The sequence below is a fragment of the Emys orbicularis genome, chromosome 1, assembly GCF_028017835.1.
Source record: "Emys orbicularis isolate rEmyOrb1 chromosome 1, rEmyOrb1.hap1, whole genome shotgun sequence".
Lineage (NCBI taxonomy): Eukaryota > Metazoa > Chordata > Testudines > Emydidae > Emys > Emys orbicularis.
Window position 1 is genome coordinate 28,596,935 of NC_088683.1, and position 27,693 is coordinate 28,624,627.

A 27,693-nucleotide genomic window follows, 5' to 3' on the forward strand; every position below is an offset into this window, starting at 1 on the left:
GCCCCAGGGAGCGGGGGCTAGTTGGTGACTGGCAGTGGCCTTATTCTGAAGCGAGATAGGGATAGTGGGTGGGGGTTCCCTGGGGAGGGGAGACCCTAGTACTGAGGGGTGTACTGCCAGGGGGCAGCACCCCAGATAAAAGGGCACCGGGGTCCAGGAGGGACATGGGGGCCAGAGGACAGGCAGATCACCGGCCTGCAGGGGGCGCTCCAGGACGCTGGAAGAGCTAATTCCCAGAAAAGACCAGCAGGAGGCGCTGAAGGGGTGAGTCTGCCCCTCTACACATACTTTATCAATGCTTGTCAAGATATTTAACTTGCCTAATTAAAAAGCCATGAAATTTATTACATGGCCTCACACTTCGAAGGTCTTTGAGGCGCATGTCCCAACTATGCATTTCACTGCACTGAAGAGGAACAGTAGTATGCCCATGCACAGGGACTGAAGGACTGGAGCCTGATTTCAGACATGCTACAATGAAGGGGATACATAAAGCTATATCTTTTCACCACTCAATTTCCTTGCTTTTTTATGTATATATAAATAAAATAAATGCTTTTGTTGACTCATTTCCCACAGTTAAATTTAGATCCTGAGGAGAGAGAGAAGTCAGCATGAAATCAGAAGTTAAAACAGTGGAGTCATTATTCAGCAAATGAGTTCTTCCAGTGATATTTCTCTTGCCAAATGTTAGAAATGAAATATTTGGCTATATACACATATCTGTAAGTTATCATTACAAATAATTCTCTCCTCTTCTGAAGTACATACAAAATGATACAGACCAATGTGAAACATCTAGTTTTCATTATAGGGACATATAACCACCATAAAAATGAACACCATGTCCAAGTTAATTACTTAATTAGTATATTATCATTAAGGACTCCAGTACATGTCCATATTTTAAGCTACAGTATATTTATAGGTTTTGAGACTGAGAAAAAAAAAATAGAGATTTCTTAAAGAATTAGCAAGCTTCTATCCCTAAGTGTTCTCAGTCTCTCCCATTTCTTATCCTTGCCTACAACACCTACACATTTTACAATATAAAAACCCTCACTGCTACTAATATAAATGGTAAGCATAACTGCTCACTTTGCTTTTTGTTGCAACCTTTTCCTCTCCTCCGCCGCCTGTATTTTATCAAATTAAGGCCTCTATTTTCCAGACAGATATACTAGTGCAAACCCTTTAGACCCACATGGAATTTTGCTCTCTTCCATGGGATTCAAACTGTGAATAATAGTACACACCAGCGCATTGATTTGCAGGATCACAAATACTTCAGGGAAGGGAACTATGTCGCCTTACAAATGCCATGCAACACAATAGTGCTAGATAAATATTATGCATATTTTAATGATCAAAACAGTTCATTTTTCATATTAAACATCAGTAATGAGGTGACAATTGTCAACATACCACAATATGTGATCCAAAGTCACAGTTTTGTTCAAATCAAATAAATAAGATACAAAAGAGAGCTGAAAGTGAATGACCTAAAGGAGTTCTGACCTGAGTGAAGAAGTATGCACGACTCCAGCATATAGCAGTAAGAAAAAAATATAGTTACCTTAAGGAAGAACCTCTTATCTGTCCTGGCAGGATTGTAGGAGGCAAGGTAAGCAGCTATTAGAAGGAATTTGGAGTAATAAGGAAGTTCTACGTGAGCATGTGCAGAAAGTCCTATAAAACAAACAGTTTATGAGTCACTGAGGGAGCATTCTAACCGCGAGAGGTTTAAAATTAGACTAGTAAGTTTTGTTCTGGTTCTCAAGGGCAAACACATTGCAGCATTCCTCTTCTCTGCCTGCTCCATTCCTGCAAGTAAGCAGAGATGGATATTTGCTACAATCTGGATATCCCAAGAGTAAAGCAGGCAGTGCTGTGGGACAATGTGGCATGCATAGGTCACCCCTGAAACAAAACAAAACCAGCACTCAGTTTGCTGGTGGACTGCCCTAGAGCTCCCAGGCATTATGGTAATACAAAGATTAAATATATACAGCAACAGATGACAATTTCCTGCAATATCCAGGGGAAACTTTATTGAATGTATGTATCATTGTAGGACAGGGTTTGTACGTAATTCTATGGAGGACAGGGACAACGGCCCTCCAGGGACAGTGGGTGATGATTAGGCAAATTTACTCAGGTTGTAACACTTCCAGAGAGTTACCACCACCTGGAGAAAGACTCATATATACTGGTTCAAACTGGATTCTCCAGGAACCAGCAGGCACAGAAAGGATTTTTGGATAACAGCCTGAATTTAAACTGACTTAGAGCCGTCTTTCTGATTCAGCAAGTGGACAGGATCTGTGGTCCATGGTTGCGGGGATCCTTAGGGAAGGACTGGAAGGACTTTGGCCTACTGAGGCCCCATAAGAGTAAGTGTTCTTGTTCTGGGCAAAAGAAATAATGACCTGTAACAAGAGGAAAACCCCTGGGTCGGGTTTAAAGGACTGTTCACCAGCCAGAGCCCTTGTTGGAGTCAGGGGATGATCTCTGGTAAGCTTATTAGCATGCGTGTAGGGTTTTTTTTTTTAATTGTTTTTAATGTTTTCTCTGTAATGCTTTCACCTTAAGAATAAATGTGCTTACTTACAAAGAGCTGTGTGGTAGTTTAACAGTGGGCAATTACATTCTTTACTGTCTCTGAACAGAACAGCAAAGCAAAGCAGATCGGCTTAGGCAGCCTGAATTTGTTGGAGGTGACAGTATAGGCAAGGAGCTGTGCAGTCTGGAAGTACCCTGGTCATGAGGAAGACAGTCACAGGTCTCCACCCAAGACAGGTGATGGCTTAAGAGCCGGAAGTGTAGAGGGGGTGCCCTTGCTGGATCATGATGGGGGAATACAGGTCCAGTTACCCTGAACTGTGACAAATACCCCTACTAAGAAGAAGATAGTGGTTCCCAGATCATTGATGAAATCTGAGCTGGGATCTTCATTTGTTGAACTGGTTTTAAAAAAACAACCCTTGCATTTTTAAACATTTTCAGGCCAATCTGGTTTAAGACAGTTTGATAATTTTGCCATATCCACACTAGCTAACCAAACTGTCCGCTTCCCAATTGAGATTTGACCTAAAGGCTGCTATAAACTGTTCAAGGGACCAGCTCCACAATGAGCCAGACTCCGACTAGGGAGTCAAATTGCATCTTTGAACACACATCAACACCCAGGCTGTGGCTGGTTTCTCAGCTGCAGCTCAGCTTCTGGACATTTTGGTTTTTTAATTTTATTTATGATTGAAGGGAAAAGGTTTCCAAAACACTCAGCCTGATTCATTTGGTCTAGTCTACTATACATGCATTTTGCAATTTTACATATACCTTACATAACCAAGGGTATTCCATGATGTATCTTTCCTCCTTCCTTTCACCCTTCCATTTCTACACTTTTCTCTTTCCCCACTTTCCTCCAGTCACTGTAATTTTTTTTATTTAAAATGTGTATGACCAGCAGCTCAAGCTACCTTATCTTCTCTGTTGGCTGGAGAGGTCAGTTTCTTAGAGGGTCTATTTTGTGACTGCTCAGTTTTGTCTTTTCATCTAGATTGTTCCCTGCCCTATATAGCTTGTCTTCTGTGCTTTGTACAACACCAAGCATATACCTGTCAATGCTCAAATAAATAAAAGATGCAGGTTTAATCTTCATACTTCTAACAAATAAGGATCAAACCAGTGGAACATGTTTAAAAGTTAGTGTAAATTTCAGAGTTCACAATATAATTGTGGAGCACTTGAGAAGGGTTATTTACAAATTTCCTTTCAGGTAGTCATGAAAGCACGGCATATTTTTTTTTAGCTTCTACTAACAGTCAAGTAGCTGTTTTATTTGTACAGCATTTTAATTAAAAAATGCAATCCCAGATAAAAGAAACTCCTGCTTGTACGCAACTGAGATGAATACTGAAATGCCTGTGTTCCTACTCCATCTTTCTGACCTGCTGGGATTAGCATTATGCATTGAATAATTGTTTGTTTAATTACATCCACAGTACAGTTTATTACATATTAATTTCTCTTTAAGAACAATGCTAATGTCAGAAATGTTATTTACCTACAAAACCATTTCCCCTAGAGCATGAGCTTAAAGTATCCTGAAAGTAACTAAGCAAAATCTCTCTTTTTTGAGCTAATCAGGAATAAGTGTATTGCTCTCATTTGGGAAAAATAGGAGGTTTAGGAATAACCCTATGATTCTATTTCCCTTGACCAGACACACTGCAAAAGTAACAAATTTGTTTAAAAAGTAAAGGTCTGAATCACACTCTGATCACTACCACATTATCTATAGACTATCACCACAGCTTTGACAGGCAGTCAGAACATACTGCATCTATCAAAAGAAGAGTCTTACCATGGTGGAGACTAGGGGGAAAAGATGGTCCAAAAATTCAGAACTGGGCAAGAATCTACTGCTGAATGGCAGAGGGACTTTTCAAAGAAGACGTTTTAGTAATCTCCTAGCTTCCGTTTGCCAGAAGCTGGGAATGGATCACTTGATGATTACCTGTTCTGTTAATTCCCTCTGAAGCATCGGGCATTGCCCACTGTCAGAAGACAAGATACTGGGCTAGACAGACCTTTGGTCTGACCCAGTATGGCTGTTCTTATGTTAATCTTCCCTGAAGAGTCACTGAAAACTAAAGAGCAGATTAAGACTTGACTCTCAATTCTGCGTAAGGGGTGGTGGCACAGAGCTGCACTACTCCAGAGGCAGCAGAAGAAAGGAATTGTGACTGTCATGATTCACATACCTCTCTCAGCAACACTTTGGCCAGGGCTCCTGTTTTGCTCTGGTATATGCTGTGTCAGCCCATTACCAGGGGCAGCGTACTTCCCTTCAGATACAGTCATCTCTGCTGGTCATGCACAGAGCTAGTGGAGAGTCGTAGATCAGCCTACTCCCCACCCTTCTGCACATAGGAGTAGTGGTTTATTTCCCCCTCATGCCCAGACTCAACATCCAGGCATGTACTGCACCAAGGAAGGAGGTACAATCTAGGCCTCAGTAAAGTCATTCCATTCAAGTGTTTGTTAGGGATCAGCAATCACATCACTAAATAACTGCTACCATAACTACTACTATTTAGAATTATTGCATCTATTTGATACCTTTCAAGTGCCCAGGTTCTCCATCATCCTGCTGTATTCTCTCCCACTGTGAGCTAAAAAAGAAAGATAGGTATTCTTTCTTTAAACACCTGTCATAGCCAAATGAAAAGAGAAGTTACTTACCTTGTAGAGTAACTGGCGTTTAAGATGTTTTGTCCCTATGGGTCCTCCACATCAGGATCCATGGACTCATGAACCAAGATTTTGTGAGCGGGTCCAGACCTGTGCCCTATGCATCCTTGTGCTCTGGTACAAGATATATAGGGTGGGAGAGGGTTGCCACCACTTTGGTTCCTTCTCAAACACAGTCTATACAGAATGGGAAAGGAGGAGTCTATACAGGAAGGATTGGCTCCACCTAAACCAAAATGGAACCAGATTGCTGACATGTAAAATTAAGAAGGTTGTAGAAGAGTTTTTAAAGTAAGGGCTGAGGGAAAGCCAACAGGTGCAAAGGAACACATAGTTCGGATGGAGACATCTCTTAGGGAAGTATCTATTAATGGCAATTCTCTATATCCTAGTAAACAAGATAGGAATGAAGTTGATAGAGTACAGGTAGGAACTGAAGAGAAACAGTCAAATGAAAAAGAGTCCCATTCAATTACATCACATAATGGCAGACAGCTAAAAAGTGAAAAATGTTATAAGTGTTTGTATATAAAATGCTCTAAGTCTAAATACTAAGATGGGTAAACTTGAATGCCTGGTATTAAATGGTACACCCACACCTTGAATACTGCGTGCAGTACTGATCGCCCATCTCAAAAAAAGATACATTAGAATTGGAAAAGGTACAAAAAGAGGGGCAACAAAAATGATTAGGGGGATGGAACAGCTTCCACATGAGTAGGGAGTAAAAAGACTAGGACTTTTCAGCTTGGAAAAGAGACGACTAAGAGGGGATATGAGAGAGGTCTATAAAATCATGAATGGTGTGGAGAAAGTGAATAAGGAAGTGTATTTAATCCTTCACATAACACAAGAACTAGGGGGTCACACAATGAAATTAACAGGCAGCAGGTTTGTTTTAAACAAAAGGAAATACTACTTCACACGCCACACAGTCAATCTGTGGAACTCGTTGCCAGGGGATGTTGTGAGGGCCAAAAGTATAACCGGGTTCAAAAAAGAATTAGATAAGTCCCTGGAAGATAGATCCACTAGTGGCTATTAGCCAAGATGGTCACAAATGCAACCCTATGCTCTGGGTTTCCTAAGCCTCTAACCGCCGGAAGCTGGGACAAAAATGGATGGATCACTTGATAATTGCCCTGTTCTGTTCATTCCCTCTGAAGCATCTGGCATTGTCCACTGTCGGAAAACAGGATACTGGGCTAGATAGACCATTGGTCTGATCCAATATGGCCTTTCTTGTGCTCTTAACGACTCTGAAGCTGAGGGGAAGGAGGGTGGGTAGTAGAGCACCCATACGGACAAAACATCTCGAAGAACTCCAGTTACTGTACAAGGTAAGTAACCTCTCCTCCTTCAAGTTATTGCTCCTATGGGTGCTCCATGTCAGCAGATTCCCAAGGAGTACCCCAACTGAGGGGGAAGGGTGCTGAGGAGGTGGATTCAGTATGAGCCAAAGAAGAGCTTCGCCAAAGGCCACTTCTAGGGCTGATGTACAGACAAGAGCACAGTGTTGAGAAAACGTACTGAAGACCAGGTGACAGCTTTGCAAATGTCCAAGATGAGTATGTTCTTCAGTAAGACCAGATAGGGAGACTGAGCCCTGGTGGAATAGGCAATCTCCCTAGGTGGAGGACGCACCTTTGAGGCTTTGTTACAGGTGAGGATGCATCCTGAAATCTGTTTTCAATCTTTGCCCTTTCATTCTTTCTGCTATGGAAATAAAAAAAATAGTCTAGAAAAAGCCAAGGGGCTTAATCCTGCCAAGGTACATTTTTGTGTATCCAGCATATGGATACTCCCTTGTTCTCTCAAAGATCAAGGCTTGGGGTAATACACTGGTAGATGAATGCCCTGATTAATGTGGAATTCTGATGAAGCTTTAGGCAGAAGACAGCAATGAGGACGTAACATCACCTTACTGCCATAGAACAGTGTAAGGTGGGTCAGCCTTAAGTGCTCTGAGTTCCCCTACCTTTCTCATTGAGGTGATGGCTGTGAGGAATGAGGTCTTAAAAGGACAAATGAAGAAGGGTACAATTCCCTGTACGTTCAAATGGGGGCGTTTCTCAGAGAGTTCAGGACTAAGCTGAAGTCCCTGTGCAGCAGGTTCTTCATAAATAGGTCAAAGTTAAACAGAGCCTTAATGAATCTTGCAATGGTTGGGTGAGAAAAGCCTGAAAACCTCGAGGGAGGAGTGAAAAGCTGTAATGGCAGCCAGGTGAACCTGAACTGAGCTCAGTGATAAGCCTGGGGTTTTAAATTTAGGGGGAGGGATAGCTCAGTGGTTTGAGCATTGGCCTGATAAACCCAAGGTTGAGAGTTCAATCCTTGAGGGGGCCACTTAGGGATCTGGGGCAAAATCAGTACTTGATCCTGCTAGTGAAGGCAGGGGACTGGACTCGATGACCTTTCGGGGTCCCTTCCAGTTCTAGGAGATAGGATATCTCCATATATTATTATTATTATTTTATTATATTATAGGTAATTGAGAACATGCATGAGAGACTCAAGAGGAGGTACAGATTGATGGGTACACCAGGCTTGAAAACATCTTCATTTCTGCACATAGGGTTTCCACTATTAAGCCGTATCATTTGGTCTTCTGAAGAACAGTCCTGTTGTACGCTAGAGATCCATCTAGGAGCCAGGCACGGAGGTGGGTCACAGTGCCTGACTGCTGGGTGAGGAGATCTGCTGCCAGAGGAAGATGAAGAGGTGGTCACAGGGACAGGCAAATCAGATACCTGCCTTGGCCATGATGGCACTATGATGATGGCCACCACTTTCTCTTGTGTGGACTTATTTAGGACCTTGAGAAACAACGGTGCTGAGGGATAAACATAGAGTGACATGTGAGGCCAAGGGGGTAAGGAGGGCATCTCCCAACAAGCTGTGACTGTGCCTTCCCCTTGAACAGAAGTGTCAGTACTCTACATTGACAGTGTCACAAAGATCTCTCTCTGGGGAACCCTAGGTGAGACAGATCTTCTGAAATACTATGTCACTCAGTTCCCACTTCCTGCTCAGGAAGTCTGCTAAAGTGTTCTACGGTCCCAGCAGATAGATCACTAAAATCTCTATGCGGTGGGATATGTACCCCAATTCCATAGTTTTATTAATTCTGTGCCTAAGGACTGGGATATTGCTCTTCCTTGGTGATTTTTGAAATACATTGCAGACCTGCTGCCCAGCATTACTCTGAGTGGCCCTGATGTTGGGTAGGAAGTGATGGCAAGTGTAATGGACTGCACTGAATTCTAAAATGTTGATATGGAGAGAGGTCGCCATTGAGCTGTGAAGTCCTGGAAATGGGTGCCCCAGCCTATTAGGGAGGCATCTATAGAGATGATCTTTGTGGGGGGCGGACATGAAAATGGAACTCCCAAAGCAGATCTTTTGAGGCTCCTTCCACCTATTGAAGAAGCTGATGACCCTCTGAGGTATGTGCATAGCCAAACCTGAAGACAATAGGAGTGTAGTCTTGCAAGGGATGTTATGGATATACAGGCTGCTATGTGGCCAGGAGTTGAAGGCAAACTCTCACTGTGGTTTGCGGGTCTGATGTATTGTGGAAATGAGGCTGGACATTATAGCAAATCTCTCCATGGGCAAATATGCTTTGGCTGTAATGGTGTCCAGAATGGCAGAGGCCCAAGGAGTGGGAAAGAGACAGGGTCCTGTTGGTTACTGACTGCACCTCGAGAAAGGAGTGCATCGTCCAAGTAGGGAGAGACTATTATTCCCATCTGACAAAGATGAGTTGCTACCGCCAAGGGCACTTTTAAAGACCCTTGGAGCAGTTGAAAGACCTAGGGTAGGATGCTGTATTGGTGGTCGGATGCAGTATTGGTAGTAGTCTTTGCCGAGAATGAACTGCAGGAAACATGTGAGAGAAGGGTGCACAGCTATATGAAAGTATTTATCTTGAAGGTTGAGAGAGAGAGAGAGACAGACCAACCCCCAGAGATCCAAAGAGAGAATGATCACTTCCAGGGTCACTAACCTGAATCACAGAGAGGATGAAGCTGTTCAAAGTCCTGAGATCTAAAATCAGTCTCCATCCTCCTCGTCTTGGGAACCCAAGTAGTACAGTACCTGGAGTAGAACCCTCCCCTGATAAAATCCAGTGGAACTGATTCAATCACCACAAAGACTGCAAGAGATTGTACTTCCTGTCTTAAGAGACCCTTGTGAGAATGGTCCCCGAAAAGGATTTAGCTTCCAGTTTTTAAAGGATGCCTTTTTGCCTCTAACCACTTCTTTTACTTTGTTGTTTAGCTATGGTGGCAATTTTTGGTCCTCTTACTATGTTTTTTAATGTGGGGGTATACATTTAATTTGAGCCTCTATTATGATGCTTTTAAAAAGTTTCCATGCAGCCTGCAGGCATTTCACTCTTGTGACTGTACATAATAATTTCCATTTAACTACCTTCCTCATTTGTGTGTAGTTCCCCTTTCCAAAGTTAAATGCTACTGTGGTGCTATTCCTTGGTATTTTCCCTCCCACAAGGATGTTAAATTTAATTATATTCTGGTCGCTATTACCAAGTGGTTCAGCTATATTCACCTCTTGGACCAGATCCTGTGCTCCACTTAGGACTAAATCAAGAATTACCTCTCCCCTTGTGGGTTCCAGAAATAACTGCTTCAAGAAGCAGTCATTAATGGTGTCTAAAAACTTCATCTCAGAATCCTATACTGAGGGACTGCGGATATCCCCCATTATGATTGAGTTTTCTACCTCTCTAATCTCCTGGAGCATTTCACAATCACTATCACCATCCTGGTCAGGTGGTCGGTAGTATTTTCCTATTGCTATACTCTTATCATTCAAGCATGGAATTTCTATCCATAGACATTCTAAGGTACAGTTTGATTCATTTAAGAGTTTCTCTATTTGACTCTATGCTTTCTTTCATATATAGTTCCACTCCCGCACCAGCACCACCTAATGTGTCATTCTCATGTATGTTGTACCCTGGTATTCCCATGTCCCAAATAAAAAGCTGATCAAGAATTTAATTCACCACCACCCACCCACCTATACATTCTTAATGCTATTTAAAAATAAAATAATCCCATGAAGAGAAGAAGGTTTTTGTTCCATAAAAGCAGGAGGTGAAGGAAAGAAAGGAACTATGGGTCAATGATGGTGCAGTGGATTTATAAACCTTGCCCCAATAAGATGGTTTTGAGGAGCTTGTGTGTTGCCTCTCATATTTATAGTACCTTAAAGAATTCTGAGGTTTGCATAGTAAGAGATGAATGATACAGTGTGGAACTTCAGAGGCAATTTTTAAAAGAGAAGACAAGTTCAGTTATCCTCATATATTATGGTGATGATTTCCATGTTTAAGAGGTTATGAATTATTGAAAAGCACCCTATACTTTTTTCTCTATCTCCTACCAAATCGAATTATGGGATTTATTGGATTATAAGCATGTTTAAAAGAGGGTTTCATTTTTGTAAATTAAAATGTAAATCAATAATAAAACCCCAACACTGAAAAAACCTACCCATTAAGTATACCAAAAATTAAAGACTATAGAACAAGAGAGGACACTTGAGTCATACCTAACACATCCAATGATAGCAGAAACACCTTACCCATGTCTGACCTTTGTTATAAAAGGGAGGAGCTGCTGACAGAACATTATCCATAAGGGGCCCTCTCCTTTAGACTGCCCTCCCCCTACAGTCTGAATTGTTGTTGACTTTCCAGGCATGATGCAAAGTCCACCTGTTTGCCTGAGCATTGGAGAAGGACCAATCACATCTCCATTGGCGGAGGACTGCTTCAGTGTCTAGTTAATAAATAGTTTTATATGCTTTTTGCCTTAAAATCTACTTCACACATTAACTTAATAGTTTCATAAGGTCTCGTAAAAACACACTGTGAACACTTGTTTGTATTTTCCTATCTGAGACATACTAGTAAAAATAGTTGTAGTATTTTATGGCTGCAAAGAAACTGATGTTAAAAGAAAAAGGAAGAGTCAATCTGGCAGGAAGAAATACTACTCACCACATATATGACATTTTAAGTAAGGCTTTTGAGAGGCGCATGGCTAAAAATAAAAAGGAACACTTACCTGGATATTTCCCGGAGATAAACAGTCTGCATTGCTTTCTTCAAATGAGATTCAATATTTTTCCAGAGTCGACGTGTGTCACGTTCATTGGCTGCATAGAGCAAAAATCAGCTTTGTTAGTGTAAATTCTGAAAAAGTGTTTAACCTATAGAAGAGTGGAATTCAATTGAATAGCTGAATAGAGTCAGACACACAAAATAATCAGTGTGACATCCTGACATTCTGAAATATTTGCATTACCAGGATACAGAATTATCTTCTACTGATGTAAACACCACACTGTAAGGCAAGGATGTTGCACGGTGGTTAGTCATGGAGTATCACAAAGTAACAGAAGAGCTGTTTTCACTCTCCACTCCTAGGCCTCAGAGGGAAGGTAGTTTCTCCCTTCCCTTCTCAGCTGCTGAGGTATGGGGAGAAGTTGTATAGGAGGGAGCAGCTGTTAGAGGAGGGGAAAGTGCTTAGCAGCAGATTCCGTCTCATCTCCAATAAAACACTGACTAAAAGCTTGTTAGTCTGCTTCTGCTACAGTCCAAATGTGTGCATTAAAACATTATAACATAGGAACAGTCATAGTGGGTCAGACCAAAGGTCCATCTAGCACAGTATCCTGTCTTCTGACACTGGCCAATGCCAGGTGCCCCAGAGGGAACAAACAGAACAGGTATTCACCTAGTGATCCATCTTCTGTCGCCCATTCCCAGCTTCTGACAAACAGAGGCGAGCACACCATCCCTGCCCATCCTGGCTAATAGCCATTGATGGACCTATGCTACATTAATTTATCTAGCTCTTTTTTTAACCCTGTTCCAGTCTTCTTACTCTCTCCTCATACGGAAGCCGTATTAGACGGTAAAAGCAACACTGCTGGATTGGCAGAGTGAATGGAAAGTGGATCAAAGCCAGGCACTCCAGAAGAGGCACAGGTTGAGCCCCACTGTTTCAAATGCGGACTGCTACTCAGGTCTGGTCTACACCTAGCTACGTCACTCACTGGTGTAAAAAATGTACACCACGAGAGACATAGTTAAGCTGGCCTAAGCCCTGACATACACACTGCTATGCTGATTAAAGAATTCTTCTGTCTAGCTACAACCTCTCGAGGGGGTGGATTTACTACAAAGATGGGAAAAACCTCTTCCATTGCTGTAGCAAGTGTCTACACTACAGCAGTGTTGCTGCAGTGCTTGTAACGTAGAGACAGCCTAATAGAAAAGAAAAGCACTTACCTTCTCCTCTGACTACTGGCTCACAATATTTAGTAAAATTTAGTGCAGCCTGCAGAAAAAGACAGAAAAATTGACAATGTATTAGACATGGTCAGTCTATACTGTACAGCATCTAACACACATCTGGGTGATGTAAAGTGAATAAAAATATGTTTCAACTACTAATTATGGCATTTTGCTTCCAAGGTTTTCACTCTGACTTAGGTCATAATGTTTCACAGTGTAATATCCACGTATACAAACATAAGGATGACATTCACAACAAAAGCAGACAAACTTCCACAAAATCTTTTCACTATATATTGATAAAAACAAAAACAAAAAAAAAAACACACAACTAACTTTCAATACAGCAACTGTATCTTTTTAAACCAGTAGTGCAGAAAGTAACTTACTGAAGACAACTTTATTTCCTTCACCCTTTTTTTGTTAAAACTCAGTTTCATCAGTGCTGCAAATATGTTCAATAATACATTATATTTACATGCAAATACAGAGAAGAAATGATAAAAATCAATTTTCAGAAACCCTTCTTCCACTTTCAAATAAACTATTTTTGCTTAAGATGAAAATTATTTGTTCTACTCTACCTAGGCATCTAATAAATACTTTTTCCAATTTGGATAACCCTATGAAGTTGGATATTTACTAATTGTGATGGGGTGGACTCCCCACACTAGCCCTGCAAGAGCTGAATTAAGCCAGGTAGGCCCAATCAGCTATTTAGGCTGCAGGCAGCTAATTAAGGACAGGCTCGCCTGTATAAAGCCTGGTAGCTGGCTGCAGAAAGGGGAGCTGCTGCAGTCACTCCCCAGGAGGGGGCAAGTGCAAGTGCAAGCCAGCCAGCTAGAAATGCAGGAAGAAGCCTAGAAAAACAGCAAGAGGTAGGACTGTTGCTGATTGTTAAAGGGTTCTGGGGCTGGAACCCAGTGTTAAGTGTGGGCCTGGCTTCTCCTACCAGCCACCGGGGAGTGGCTAGGACAGAGGTGGGCAAACAACGGCCTGTGGGCCACATCCTGGCTAGCCCCCTGCCCCACAGCCTCAGCGCACCACGCCACCGGCGCAATGCTCTGGGCGGCCAGGCAGCGCAGCTGCAGAGCTGCTGCCTGACCCGGTGCTCTGTGCTGCGCAGTGGCGTAGCTGGCTTCAGCTGGGCGGCGGGGTTGTAGCACCGCCAGCCACCGGTGCTCCAGGCAGCGCAATAAGGGAATAGGGAACGGGGGGGGGTTGGATAGAAGGCAAGGGAGTTCGGGGTGGTGGTCAGGGTGTGGGGGTGTTGATAGAGGGCGGGGCAGTCACAGGGCAAGGAACAGGGGGGTTTGAATGGGTACAGGGGTCCCGGGGGCCAGTCAGGAAGGAAGGGGGTTGGATGGGGCGGCAGGGGGCAGTCAGGGGCAGGGGTTCTGGGGGCGGTCAGGGGACAGGGAGCAGGGGTATATGGAGGGGCAGGGGTCTGGGGGGGGGCTCATCAGGGAACAGGAAGGGTTGGATGGGGCAGGGGCCCCGGGGGGGGGGTTGTCAGGGGGCAAGAAGCAGGGGGGGATAGGGGGTGGTCCATGCCTGGCTGTTTGGGGAGGCACAGCCTCCCCTAACCGATCCTCCATACAATTTCCGAAACCCGATGCGGCTCTCAGGCCAAAAAGTTTGCCCCCCGGGGCTAGGGCATTGGAGACACCAGTCAGACAGCAGGTCTGGAAAGACTGAATTCCCCAGAAGGGGAGGATGTTAGTGGCCTGGCCAGAGGGCCAAGCCACACAGAGGAAGCTGCAGACCCAGGAGTGAGTAGGGCAGCAGAGTGAGACAAGGTGGGAGAAAACCATTCTGGAGGGAGAGTGCAAGCTGGCAGAGCTAATCCCCAGGATGGCCAGCAGGTGGTGCCATTTGTGGCAAGTGGACCCTGTGACGCTTACTTAGAATTTTGTAATACAGCAACCTTCCCAACTAATGACTTTGCCCCCATATCTTTAGAAAGCTCTGTGCAGCTATGCAGCATTTACAGTAATACCTAGACAGCCACATATTGATTTCAATACAGCTTCAAAACCATATTTACAGTGATACATAAAATCATATACAAATTTACAGCAGTAAAAAGTAGCATACATTAATCTAAATTCTATTATATGTAGAGTAGTTCAGAAACTTATAAAATATTTATACTAATCTACATCAACAAATGCCATACAAAAGACCTTTCACATACGAAAGCCTGTAAGATTGGGTCCTGAAACCCTTACAGACAGTATCTTTATTCACATTGAGTAGACCAGTTGATGACTTCGGGACTACTCCCATTAGCAAAGTTACTCAAGAACAGTGGTACCCAAACTTTTCTTGTCATGCACCCTGCTTACCAGTAATGGAATCAGCGCCGTATTATTGCCTAGGCCGACAAGGCCTAGGGCAGCAAATTTTCAGGGGCGGAAGCTCCCCTCTGCGCCCCGCCCCCCTGCTCCAGCTCACCTCCGCCTCCTCTGCAAGCGCACCACGGCGTCCTGTTTCTCTCCCCTCTCAGCGCTTGTGCCGCGAAACAGCTGTTTCGCAGGGCAGAGAGGGAGGGAGGGGGAACGCCACGCGCTGGGGGAAGAGGCGGGGCCAGGGATTTGGAGAAAGGATCCAATAGGGGAAGGGAGGGGGCGGAGACTTTGGGGAGGGGGTTGGAATGGGGGTGGGAAAAGGGCGCAGTCGGGGCAGCAATTATTTCCCGGCCTAGGGGCAGCAAAATTATTAATCTGCCACTGAATGGAATCTGTCTGTGCTCCCCCCATCCATTACTGCACAGCCAAGGCTTCCTCAGTACAGGAGCTTGGGCTGTTGGTGGAGCAGGGGGTGGAACTGAGGATGCGGGAGGAACTGGGGCTAGAGGCAGAGCTGGCCTGGGAGCAGAGAGGGAATGAGGGCCGAGCTGCGGCAGGGGGCCAAATGGGGCTGGGTGGTACTCCCTCCCCACCATCCGTGGGGGCTGGCCTGGGCCCTGCCATGCCCCCCTGAATCTTCCTCTGTGCCCCTCTGGGGGGGGGGTGCCCCACAGTTTGGGGACCATTGCTCAAGAACATACGTCTGCAGGACTGGGCCCCTCAAACTTGAATGACCCAACTACTATAGCAAATCCTTTCAAGCATACTGCATCTACTTTTACACTTTTTACCTATAAAGTTTAGCTCTGGTGCTGCTGCTGGGGCTCCTGGCAGAGCAGGAAGTCTGCCCCATTGCCATGGGGCTGTTTGAGTGCCACACAAGTGGAATGTTTCTTGGCCTCCCCATTTCCTCTCTTCTCCCTATCAACTATCCCTCTTTTTCCTATGGAGAAAGGGAAGTTGACTCAAGCCATACACTCCTTCTCTCAAGCCCTGGAGAGATATCACACACACGGAACTTAAGGTTTCAGAGAGTCAGCCAGGCTCAGGCTCTAATCTAAAATTAACACAAATCTAAGTGGATTTTTAAGGGAAAAAAGGCTGCTACAAAAAGAAGCCTGTATCCTGCAGTTTGTTGCACTGAGAGGTAGAGAATTAGGAATAAAAACTTCAGTAACAGCACAAGATCACAGGTCTAGCCTGTCTCCAAATTCGTAGGGAAGAAGAGGAAAAACATTGTACAGACTGCTGGACATACCTAGTTCTAGGGAAACTAGCTGGGTAGTATGTGAGGCAGTTCTACTCCTATTTTCACATGACTCTTCTTTCTTCTTAGCCAGCCTTGTTTGTGCACTATTGGTCACTTTTACTTCTAAGTTATGGTAATTTTTACAGAATAATTAAATGACTGTACCGCAAGTGTTTGCACTGCTTAACATTTATTTTCAGTATGCTGCACCTTTTTAATAGGATGCAAGAGAACAAACATTAAAGATACCCTGGATTATTTTTCTCTGGTGCATTCAAAATTGCAGCGTATGGTTATCAAAACTAACAGAAAAATTATATTTTCAGCAAGATCCTGTGTATGCTGGTGTTGTATCTTGACTATTTTGTTGCTCCCACTGATTTCCTACTCCCACTCACCAAGACTTACATATCTAGCTTGATGACCAGGAAAATAACTTATTAGGTGCCATCCATAAAGTGTCTAGGTGTCAATAAAAACCCACCACTTAACATACTAAGTAATGTTTAAATACAGTGTGCATGTGTGTTTCATATGCTTATTTAAACTTAATACATCAGAAAGTAAAAAAAATAAACACATTAAGTGGCTTCATACTCTAATATTACAGTGAAAAGCCAATCTTTGAACAGCCCATTTAACAATCTTGTGAACAGGGTAGTAGGTTTTTCTTTTTTAAAGGGAACATACACATGTAATTTATCGTCATTATATGTAACATGATGAGAACTGAAAAGAGCATAATGACAAATCCTTTATGCTAATTTTTATTTATGTATTCTTAAGAAAAAGACAGCTTCTAACTTGACTTTACGCTCTAGCATGAATCTTCTGCATTTTGTCTTGCTGAGTCTTCAATTTTATCAGTGAAACATACATAGTACACAATAGTTTACTAAGGGTATGTCTACACTAGGAGAGTAGTTCGATTTTAGTTAAATCGAATATGTGGAATCGATATTACAAAGTCGAACGTGTGTGTCCACACTAAGGACAGTAATTCGACTTTGTCAGTCAACACTAACGGGGCAAGCGTCGACATTGGAAGCGGTGCACTGTGGGCAGCTATCCCACAGTTCCCGCAGTCCCCGCTGCCCATTGGAATTCTGGGTCGAGCCGCCATTGCCTTCTGGGTAAAAAAATGTGTCGAGGGTGGTTTTGGGTAACTGTCGTCATCCAACCGTCACTCCCGCCCTCCCTCCCTGAAAGCGCCGGCGGGAAATCAGTTTGCGCAATTTTCTGGTCAGTGACAGCGCGGACGCCACAGCACTGCGAGCATGGATCCCGCTGCGACCATCGCTGCAGTTGTGGCCGTTGTCAACGCATCGCAGCTCATCATCGACCTTTCACTGAGGCAGATAGAGAGAAATCAGGCGAGGAGGCTACGGCACCGGGGTGAGGACCTGAACTCCGAGAGTAGCACACGCCTGTCTGAAACCACGACACCCAGTGCCGAGGACATCACGGTGGCAATGGGTCTTGTGGATACTGTGGAACGGCGATTCTGGGCCCGTGAAACAAGCACGGACTGGTGGGACCGCATAGTGCTTCAGGTCTGGGATGAATCCCAGTGGCTGCGAAACTTTCGCATGCGGAAGGGGACTTTCCTCGAACTTTGTGAGTTGCTGTCCCCTGCCCTGAAGCGCAAGGACACCCGGATGCGAGCAGCCCTGACTGTCCAGAAGCGAGTGGCCATAGCCCTCTGGAAGCTTGCAACGCCGGACAGCTACCGGTCAGTCGCGAACCAGTTTGGCGTCGGCAAATCTACCGTTGGGGTTGTTGTCATGCAAGTAGCCAAGGCAATCATGAAGGTACTGCTGTCAAAGGTAGTGACCCTGGGAAACGCGCAGGCCATCATAGATGGCTTCGCCGCGATGGGATTCCCAAACTGCGGTGGGGCTATAGATGGGACTCACATCCCTATCCTGGGACCGGACCACCAGGCCAGCCAGTACATCAACCGAAAGGGCTACTTTTCAATGGTGCTGCAAGCACTGGTGGACCATAAGGGACGTTTTACTAACATCAACGTCGGATGGCCGGGCAAGGTTCATGACGCTCGCGTGTTCAGGAACTCTGGTCTGTTTAGACGGCTGCAGGAAGGTATTTACTTCCCGGACCACAAAATAACTCTTGGGGATGTGGAGATGCCTACAGTGATCCTCGGGGACCCAGCATACCCGCTAATGCCCTGGCTCATGAAGCCCTATACTGGCGCCCTGGACACAGAAAAAGAACTGTTCAACTACCGGCTCAGCAAGTGCAGAATGGTGGTGGAGTGTGCTTTTGGCCGTCTCAAGGGGAGATGAAGAAGCTTACTGACTCGCTGTGATCTCAGCGAAACCAATATCCCCATTGTTATTGCAGCTTGCTGTGTGCTCCACAATCTCTGTGAGAGCAAGGGGGAGACCTTTATGGCGGGGTGGGAGGTTGAGGCAAATCGCCTGGCTGCTGATTACTCCCAGCCAGACAGCCGGGAGATTAGAAGAGCCCAGCGGGACGCACTGTGCATCCGGGAGGCTTTGAAAGACAGTTTCCAGACTGAGCAGGGTCACCAGTGAATTTTAAGTTTGTGGACTCAGAACCTGAACTTGCCACCGTTTCTTTACCCAGTTACCATTGACTATCCTCTCCAGTTACATACCCCCTTCACCCCCTTCCCAAAAAATAAAATCTGTTCTGTTTTGTTAATGAACACCGTTGTCTTTATTACTGTTTTCGCGGGAATGTTTTAAACCTGGGACGCAGACTGTGGCGGGGTGCGGGTTTAGTGTTGTGATGCAAATGATGCTTCTAAACTCCAGGAATGACGGGTTCCGCAGTGGTGGACTGGTTGTTTCAACAGAGCCTGCCAGCCCTCCTGGGCGGGACAGCGTGTATGTGTCAGCTATGTGACTGTCTGGCAGGGGGAGGAGGGTTACAGCTCCCCTGCTGCGGGGCTCTGTGATGCATTAGATCTGTAACTGCCCTCCCCCGCCACAAAGTCACAGAGCAACTCCCCCCCCCCCCCCCCGAACATGAAAACCACCTCCCAGATTGAACAGGGTCACTAGTCACTGCACTGGGTATGTGTCCTGATCCTGGACCTGACCCCGCCTCTGTACCCTGGTAAAGGTGACTGTCCTGACCAATTACCATGCCCCTTCCCCTCGTTCAGACAGACTCTCCTCCAAAATAAAATCATGGAAACAGTAATTAACAGAAACGAATATTTTATTATGAACCAGACATGAAACGTGGGGGTTGAAACTTGCACGGGGGCTTCTGTGAGGTGTGTAGGAAAGGACTTTTCAAATTTTGGGGAATGAGAGCCTTCTAGTGCTAGAGCAGTCTGCAGGGGTTGACTGAAAGTTTTAACGGCCCTTTCCGCCCCTCCTTCTTTGTACTTTGGGTGAGGGGGGTGTGGGACTTGGTGGCGGGGGAGGGCGGTTAGAGAGAGACTGCAGCGGGGCTCTGTCCTCCTGCCTCCGGTCTTGCAGAACATCCACAAGGCGCCGGAGCGTGTCCGTTTGCTCCCTCAGAAGTCCAAGCAGCTTTTCAGTAGCCTGCTGGTCCTCCTGACGCCACCTCTCCTCCCGTTCCATGACTGCTCGGTGCATTTGGGACAAGTTCTCCCTTCACTGTGTCTGCTGGCTGCCTGGGCTCGGGAGCAGCTCATTAGTTCTGAGAACATGTCCTCCCGCGTCTTCTTCTTCCTCCTCCTAATCTGCGCTAGCCTCTGGGAGTGTGCTGACAGGCTGGGTTGGGAGACAGTCGCAGATGTGTCTGTGTGAATGGGAAAAATGGAGTGAATTCCTGAGACAGATAAATGAAGTTGTGTACAAAGAACCTAGTCTTTCTCTGTGAACAAGACCATGCACTGCACCTCTCACATGCGCACTCAGGACAAGGTCGAATTTTCGGCCCTCGCCTTCAGTGCCTGGGGTCCTGCAGTGGTCTTGCAGTTATCTGAGAAGCGTGGCAGGACACCTGAACTTCTGTAGCGTGCAATCATGGTAAGCCGTAGACTTCTGGCTGCTTAAAACTGTACTAGTAGCACTGGCCTCCTTTCACATTGAAAGCAATGCCAGTCTCTGCTGCCAGCAATCAGGACAGCATGAACTATGCCCCTGTCCCACCCCCTCGCGGCTGTTGCAGGGAAAGATCCCTGTATGCTGCCCCTCTCCCTCCACCGCGTGGCTGTAAAGCAGTCCCAATACTAACATTCCCCTCCCTAATTCAAAGCAGGGCATAATGAGCGACATCACCCTGCTGAGGATCTCGGAGTCCCAGAGGGAAAGGATGTTTCGAGAAAGCCTTCAGAAACCAGGGCCGTTTGCCGCTATGCTCTGCAGGGCAATGATACCAGAGTATCTGATGGTGTCGTGGCGCGGTAACGTGTCCTACCACGGAGGGCCCAATAAGATCGCCCTACCCAGGAACCTGATGAACAGGCTGGAAATGTACCTTCATGAGACCTACGAGAAGTTCTCCTATGAGGATTTCGCCTCCATCCCCGGCCATATTGACCGGATTTTCGCGTAGGTGCACTGGGACTAAAGAGTGGAGCGTCTTGGGCAGCATAATCATGAGTTACCGGACATTGTAAAAAAAATTTTAAATACTTGGGACTAAATTGTGAAGAGCCTAAGGCAGACAAATCATGAAATACCCTTTGTTACTATTGTAAATATTCCAGTTTTTTTGCAGATAATTGTTTACATATTTAAGCACTTTAAGAAACAGCCATTGTTAATATTATAAATATTTCAGTTCTTGTAAAAATAAATGTTTAGATATTTAAAGCACTTACTGCTTGATCCTTCCCCTGATTCTGTCTCCGGGGTAAGGGATGGGGACGGTTGGTAGGGGATCTCGGTAAGGGTGATGAAGAGATCCTGGCTGTCGGGGAAATCAGCGGTGCCAGCGCTGTCGACTGCCTCTTCCTCCTCATCTCCTTCTTCATCTTCCCCGTCCGCTAACATGTCCGACGAGGAACCTGCCGCGGACAATATCCCATCCTCAGAGTCCACGGTCAGTGGTGGGGTAGTGGTGGCGGCCGCACCTAGGATGGAATGCAGTGCCTCGTAGAAACGGGATGTGTGGGGATGGGATCCAGAGCGTCCGTTTGCCTCTTTGGTTTTTTGGTAGCCTTGTCTCAGCTCCTTGATTTTCACGCGGCACTGCGTTGCATCCCGGCTGTATCCTCTCTCTGCCATGGCTTTAGAGATCTTCTCGTAGATCTTTGCATTCCGTCTTTTGGAGCGCAGCTCTGAAAGCACGGACTCATCGCCCCACACAGCGATGAGATCCAAGACTTCCCGATCAGTCCATGCTGGGGCCCTCCTTCTATTAGATTGCACGGCCATCTTGGCTGGAGAGCTCTGCATCGTTGCCAGTGCTGCTGAGCTCGCCACGCTGTCCAAACAGGGAATGAGATTCAAACTGCCCAGACAGGAAAAGGAATTCAAATTTTCCCGGGGCTTTTCCTGTGTGGCTGATCAGAGCATCCGAGCTCGGACTGCTGTCCAGAGCGTCAACAGAGTGGTGCACTGTGGGATAGCTCCCGGAGCTATTACCGTCGATTTCCATCCACACCTAGCCTAATTCGATATGGCCATTTCGAATTTAGCACTACTCCTCTCGTTTTGGAGGAGTACAGAAGTCGAATTTAAGAGAGCTCTATGTCGAACTAAATAGCTTCGTGGTGTGGACGGGTGCAGGGTTAATTCGATGTAACGGCGCTAAATTCGACATAAAAGCCTAGTGTAGACCAGGCCTAAGACAGCTATATGTACAGTTATGGGGGGGGGGGGGAAGACAGGGTTGTGATCTTGATCCTTTTAGCTACTATTGTCTATACTACTTTAGCTCATTTGAGTTTTGAGATCATTGCATGGTTAAAGATCAAGAGACCTGTATACAACAAAGCCCCATCAACTCTTATTTCTTTATTAATTCAAGTTATGCAATCAGAACCACTGAAATTGTATAAAGACAAGTCATGCTCCTTGGCAGTAACCAAGAAGTAGTTTATTACTGAACAAGTACCCACTGATTTGATATATCATAGGTTAGATGAAAGTCAAAATGTAGAGATTCAAAAATTAAATGATTAAGTGCATTTTGAAATAAACCCCTCATTTTATACTTTGTCTGAATTGGGCAGAACATGAACTTGAACCTGTCTCTCCCACATCCTAGGTGAGTGCCTATACCTTCCCTCTCTAAACTTGAAAGGTCTTGGTTTTGTCCTGATAGAGAACTGCAAACATATTTTTGTGGGATAGGAAAAAAGGTTTCCCACCCAGCTCTACTTTAGTCAGCCAAAATCTCCGCTCTGCCTAGCTTAGCTATTAGCCAATTCAGTTTTATGCAGAATAAAGATGGCCTTCCTGACTTTACTCAGTGATTTTTACAGTGAAACTGGTGTCGTGGGGAGGGGAAGGAAGAAGGCAATATGGGGAAAAAAACAAAATCATTATCTCTTCCCCCTCCCACAACCCCGGTCAGAATTTGGGGATGGGGAGAGAAAAAAAGAGGGGGAGGGGGAAAATTAACTGAAAGACCTGCATGGAAGACCTCTTGCTACTTTTACCAATTCAGAAATTAAGCTTGATTGTCAAGCATTAAAGATACAGCATACATCATTTATATTTAAATTTTTAATCTATAAAAATCTGAAAGCCAAGTAGAAGTGTAAAAATTCTGTATCCAAAGCAAAGGAGCATGTGGGTATCTTGGGAACACTGAAGTAGACAGACAATTGAATGAAGCATCCATTTCCTAAAAACCCAAGTCTGCCATGCAGATCATGATCTGATCTCACTCCTTGAACAATTAAATCTGTTTTAATAGCGATACAGACAGAATTAAAGCTTTCTATATTTTAACATGTATTCATTATTCCATTAACTAGCTTAGAACACTATACTGTAAGCCATCGTTTACATCAGCTTTTGTGAAATTCAGTGGTTTTCCCATATTCTGTTCAAAATAAGTGTGTATGCACATATATGTAAATTTATCTGAATACGAACTAATTCAATCAAATAATCAGTTTTGCTGAAGTCAAGAATTTCAACTTTTATTACAGAAGTCACTGTCAGATAAAATAAAACATTTCTTTACCTGTTTGCTTTTCACTTTCTCAGCTTGGACAATGGTAACAGAATAATCAGTTTCATTTTTAAATTATAGTAAATTTCACTTTCAGATCCTCTGTGCACTGCTGCAATGTTTGGGTTATCTGTTTCTATTAGAATTTTTAGTAGGAGTATGGAAACATTTACAGAACTGAGGACCAGTAGAAAAGCTTTTGGATCAAATTTAGAAACCATGTTTCTATAAAACTATCCACCAGATGTAGGCTGAAGTAAGTGTGTTAATTGCCTCCTATGTACTGCTTTTTTTTCCAAGTGAAAATTTACATTTTCATTCTCTATACAATACAGAAGTTTCGCATTTAATTTCCAGTGGAAACAAAGGCAGTTTTCTTCACTGTAAAACTGCCTTTATGAAGTCATGCTGCTTTCTCTCATCCACTGTTTTAATCAATGTTCATTTAAAACAAACAACATACAGTTAAACTACAATTGTTAGAGGCTATCAGGCAGATTATCTGCCTGATATGCTTCCAAACTATGCAGTGTGTCTAGAAGTAAGAGGATAAGGCTGGACGTCAGGACTCATGGGGTCTGCTGCCTGCTCTCCTAATGACTCACATTGCCTGAGCAAGTCATTTGGGCCCAATTTTTCAAAGTGTCCACTAATTTGGGATGCCTTCATACATAGTTGCTTGACTTGAATGTTACATTCAGAGGCATCGAGCACTCATGACTCCAACTGATATTACCTGAATAATCCATTACATATTCAAAACTTGAGGCATGCATGATTAGTGGACTCTTAAAAACGTTTGGCTTTTACTTGCTATACTAGCTACGGTACTTAACATGGATGTTATGAGATTTAATGTTTTAAGGCTCAGGTGCACCAGTTTATTGCAAGTGCAAGCAAGAAGTCTGGAACTTCCCTCAGTGACCCTCGGCTAAGGAAGCCCTCAAGACAGTTAAGTCCAAAGCAGACTGCAAAGAGTTACAAAGGGCTCTCTCAAAAATGGGTGACTGGGCAACGAAATGGCAGGTGAAATTCAAATTTGATAAATGAAAACTAGAAAACAATCTCAACTCTACATATACAGTAACTCCTCACTTTAAGTCGTCCCAGTTAAGGTTGTTTCGTTGCTGATCAATCAGGGAACATGCTCATTTAAAGTTGTGCAATGCTCCACTCATGTTGTTCGGCTGCCTGCTTTCTCCACAGCTGGCAGCCTCCCCACGCCCCCCTCTCCCCACAGTGCCGCCCGCCCGATCAGCACCTTCCCCTTCCTCCCCTCCTGCCTGAGGCAATCAGCTGGCTTGCGGCGTTTTGGGGGCAGGAGGGAGGGGGGAAGGAGTGAGGACTCAGCGTGCAGGCTCCCCCTCCCTCCCCAACGCCGCAAGCCAGCTGATTGCCCTGGGCAGGGAAGGGGAGCCTGCGTGCCAAGTCCTCGCTCCTCCCCCCTGCCCCCTAAACATCGCAAGCCAGCTGACTGCCCCAGGCAGGAGGGAGGGGGGAGGAGCGAGGACTTAGCATGCAGGCTCCCCCTCCCTCCTGCCAGCAGCAATCAGCTGGCTTGCGATGTTTAAGGGGCAGGTCAAGGATGGGGGCTTGGGGGAAGGCGGGGAGTGGGCGGGCTAGGGGTTGAGCCCCCCCCTCCCCCCCACCCCACCCCTGGTGCTTGCAGAGTAGGGGAAGCTGCCGTTGCTGCACAATATGCTTCTCCTAGCCTACAGCACCTTCTGCCTCCTTGCCTGCCTCATCTCCAGTGCCAGTGGGCTGTGCCTGTGTAGGATAAGGCAGGGGCACCTCCCAACTATAGTACTGTATGTACAGTGTTTGTAAACACACAGCACGTACACACTACTCCCCCCCTCCCCCAGCGTAGTATTAAATTACTTGTTTAAAATTTATATAATGCCTTTTGTCTGGCAAAAAAAAAATTTTCCCTGGAACCTACCACACACGCAAACACACACCCATTTACATTAATTCTTGAGGGGAAAATTGGATTCGCTTAACATAGTTTCACTTAAAGTTGCATTTTTCAGGAACATAACTACAACATTAAGTGAGGAGTTACTGTAAAATGACGGGGTCTAAATTAGCTGTTACCACTCAAGAAAGAGATCTTGGTTGGAGTCATTGTAGATAGTTCTCTGAAAACATCCACTCAATCTGCAGCAGGAGTCAAAAAAGTTAACAATGTTGCGAATCCTTAGGAAAGGGATAGAGAAGACAGAAAATATATTGCTCTATATAAATTCATGGTACGCCCATATCTTGAATACTGAGTGCAGATGCAGTGGCACCATCTCAAAAAAGGTATTAGAATTGGAAAAGGTACAGAAAAGGGCAACAAAAATGATTAGGAGTATGGAACCGCTTCCATATGAGGACAGATTAATGAAACTGGGACTTTTCAGCTTGGAAAAGACGACTAAGGGGAGGGATATGATTGAGGTCTATAAAATAATGACTGGTGTGGAAAATGTAAATAAGGACGTGTTATTTACTCCTTCTCACAACACAAGAACTAGGAGTCACCAAATGAAATTAATAGGCAGCAGGTTTAAAACAACAAAAGGAAGTATTTCTTCACACAACACTGTCAACCTGTGGAACTCCTTGCCAGAGGATGTTGTGAAGGCCAAGACTATAACAGGGTTAAAAAAAGAACTAGATGAAATTCATTACTGATTATTCTGCTAAATAGTCATGGAGTATCACAAAGTAACCACCGTGCAATATCCTTGCTTTGCAGTGTGTGGTTTACATCAATAGAAGATAATTCTGTATCATGGTAATGCAAATATTTCACAGTATCAGGATGTCCCATTGATTATTTGGTGTGTGACTCTATTCAACTATTCAAAGTTGAATTCCACTCTTCTATAGGTTAAACACTTTTTTAGAGTTTACACTAACAAAGCTATTTTTGCTGTATACAGCAAATGAACATGACACACCGACTCTGGAAAAATAGTGAATCTCATTTGAAGAAAGCAATGCAGACTGTTTATCTCCGGGAAATATCCAGGTAATAGTCCCTTTTCATTTTTAGCCATCCCCCTCTCAAAAGCCTTACTTAAAATGTCAAATAGGTGGCGAGTAGTATTTCTTCCTGCCAGACTGACTTTTGCTTTTGCTTTTAACATCAGTTTCTTTACAGCCTTGGTGAGGTCTTCCTTGGAGACAAGACTGGTGCAGGCCCCCAGGGATATGAGGACACCCATACCTCATTAACTGATTTAAACTAGCCCAGGACCTTTTGATGCAATATGCTTATGACATGCTCTCTATCCAAACTGAACAATAAATCTAGCCTTTGAGATTTTGGACAAGAAAAATAAATCTAGAGGATCCCTCACCAGATGTCGAAGCTCTTTCAAGTCCCTGCAGACTGTGTAGAAGACACCAAGAAGAATATTAATGTACGCAGCATAGAAATCAGCAGAATATTCTGGAGGATGATAATGGGACAGAATCTTTTGTAGATTTCCTGTTTGGATATAAACAAGTTTGTTTGTTTTTTTTCCCAAAAAGCTGGCGATTGCCTTATTGTACTAATCATATTTTAAAAATTAAGTGCAGCACAAGCCAAACAATGATATCAGCTGTACCACAGAACCCAAAACAATAGCAAAAAGAAAACCCTATCAGTAGGGGTAACAGAACCAAAAATGGTCTGGTTGCCTCAACATAAAAAAAATTTAAAAAAAATAAAAAATAAAAAAAAAAGCCAACCCACACACCTAAACTTAAACACCATCACAACACTAAATCACACTAACTTTACTGACAACTAATTACAAGAAAAGCAATACAATGTGCTGCCAAAATGGCAAAGGATATAGAAACAGTCTTGACATCTACAGCTAACCACAGCTGTGGGGGAGAAATTCAGATCTCCAAAGATGCTCTTGTACTTCCATGAGCTGGCTGAGCTCTTCCTATGAGGGCCATGTGCGTCTCACTAATGGGGATCCCCAGAAACAATTCTTAAAGAAGTAAAATGGGATTTCTAGTCATAATGGAGGAGGTAGATTGGGCTTTGCAGACTAAAGTGGCATAATAGTTAAGGGGTGGTATGTTCTCAGACTGTATGCAAAAGCAAAATGTGTGATGGGTGTTCCCTAGAGGAAAATGGAAGACAGGAGAAGGCTGGAGTCTCTGACCCTGCTGTGTAGTTCACTAGTTAGCATGCAGGGTGTGGTTTGAGACAGGGGATCCATATTGGAAATCTAGATGAATAAGAGGGAGGGAGTCTCTGAATCCTAAGTAGAGGGTGATTGGGAATATAGAGCTTGTAATTTTACCAAAGCCACCTATAGTTATTAAAAAAACAAAACACTGCCTTCTGGATTCTAGTAACCAGCATACACAACTGTCACATTTTCTAACTGATTTAAAGCTGA

The 27,693-nt window shown here is 44.4% G+C and overlaps 1 protein-coding gene across 1 annotated transcript in view; it reads right to left on the reverse strand.

Moving 5' to 3' along the window:
- ORC5 (origin recognition complex subunit 5) overlaps positions 1 to 27,693 on the reverse strand; it is a 154,218-nt gene that overhangs the window by 104,211 nt on the left and 22,314 nt on the right. The window contains exons 7-11 of the mRNA XM_065415829.1: positions 26,647 to 26,777; positions 12,590 to 12,638; positions 11,361 to 11,451; positions 5,128 to 5,180; positions 1,577 to 1,689 (exon numbers count right to left, since the gene is read on the reverse strand). Of these exons, the coding sequence (XP_065271901.1) occupies positions 1,577 to 1,689; positions 5,128 to 5,180; positions 11,361 to 11,451; positions 12,590 to 12,638; positions 26,647 to 26,777 (437 nt within the window). The remainder of the gene's footprint in view (positions 1 to 1,576; positions 1,690 to 5,127; positions 5,181 to 11,360; positions 11,452 to 12,589; positions 12,639 to 26,646; positions 26,778 to 27,693) is intronic.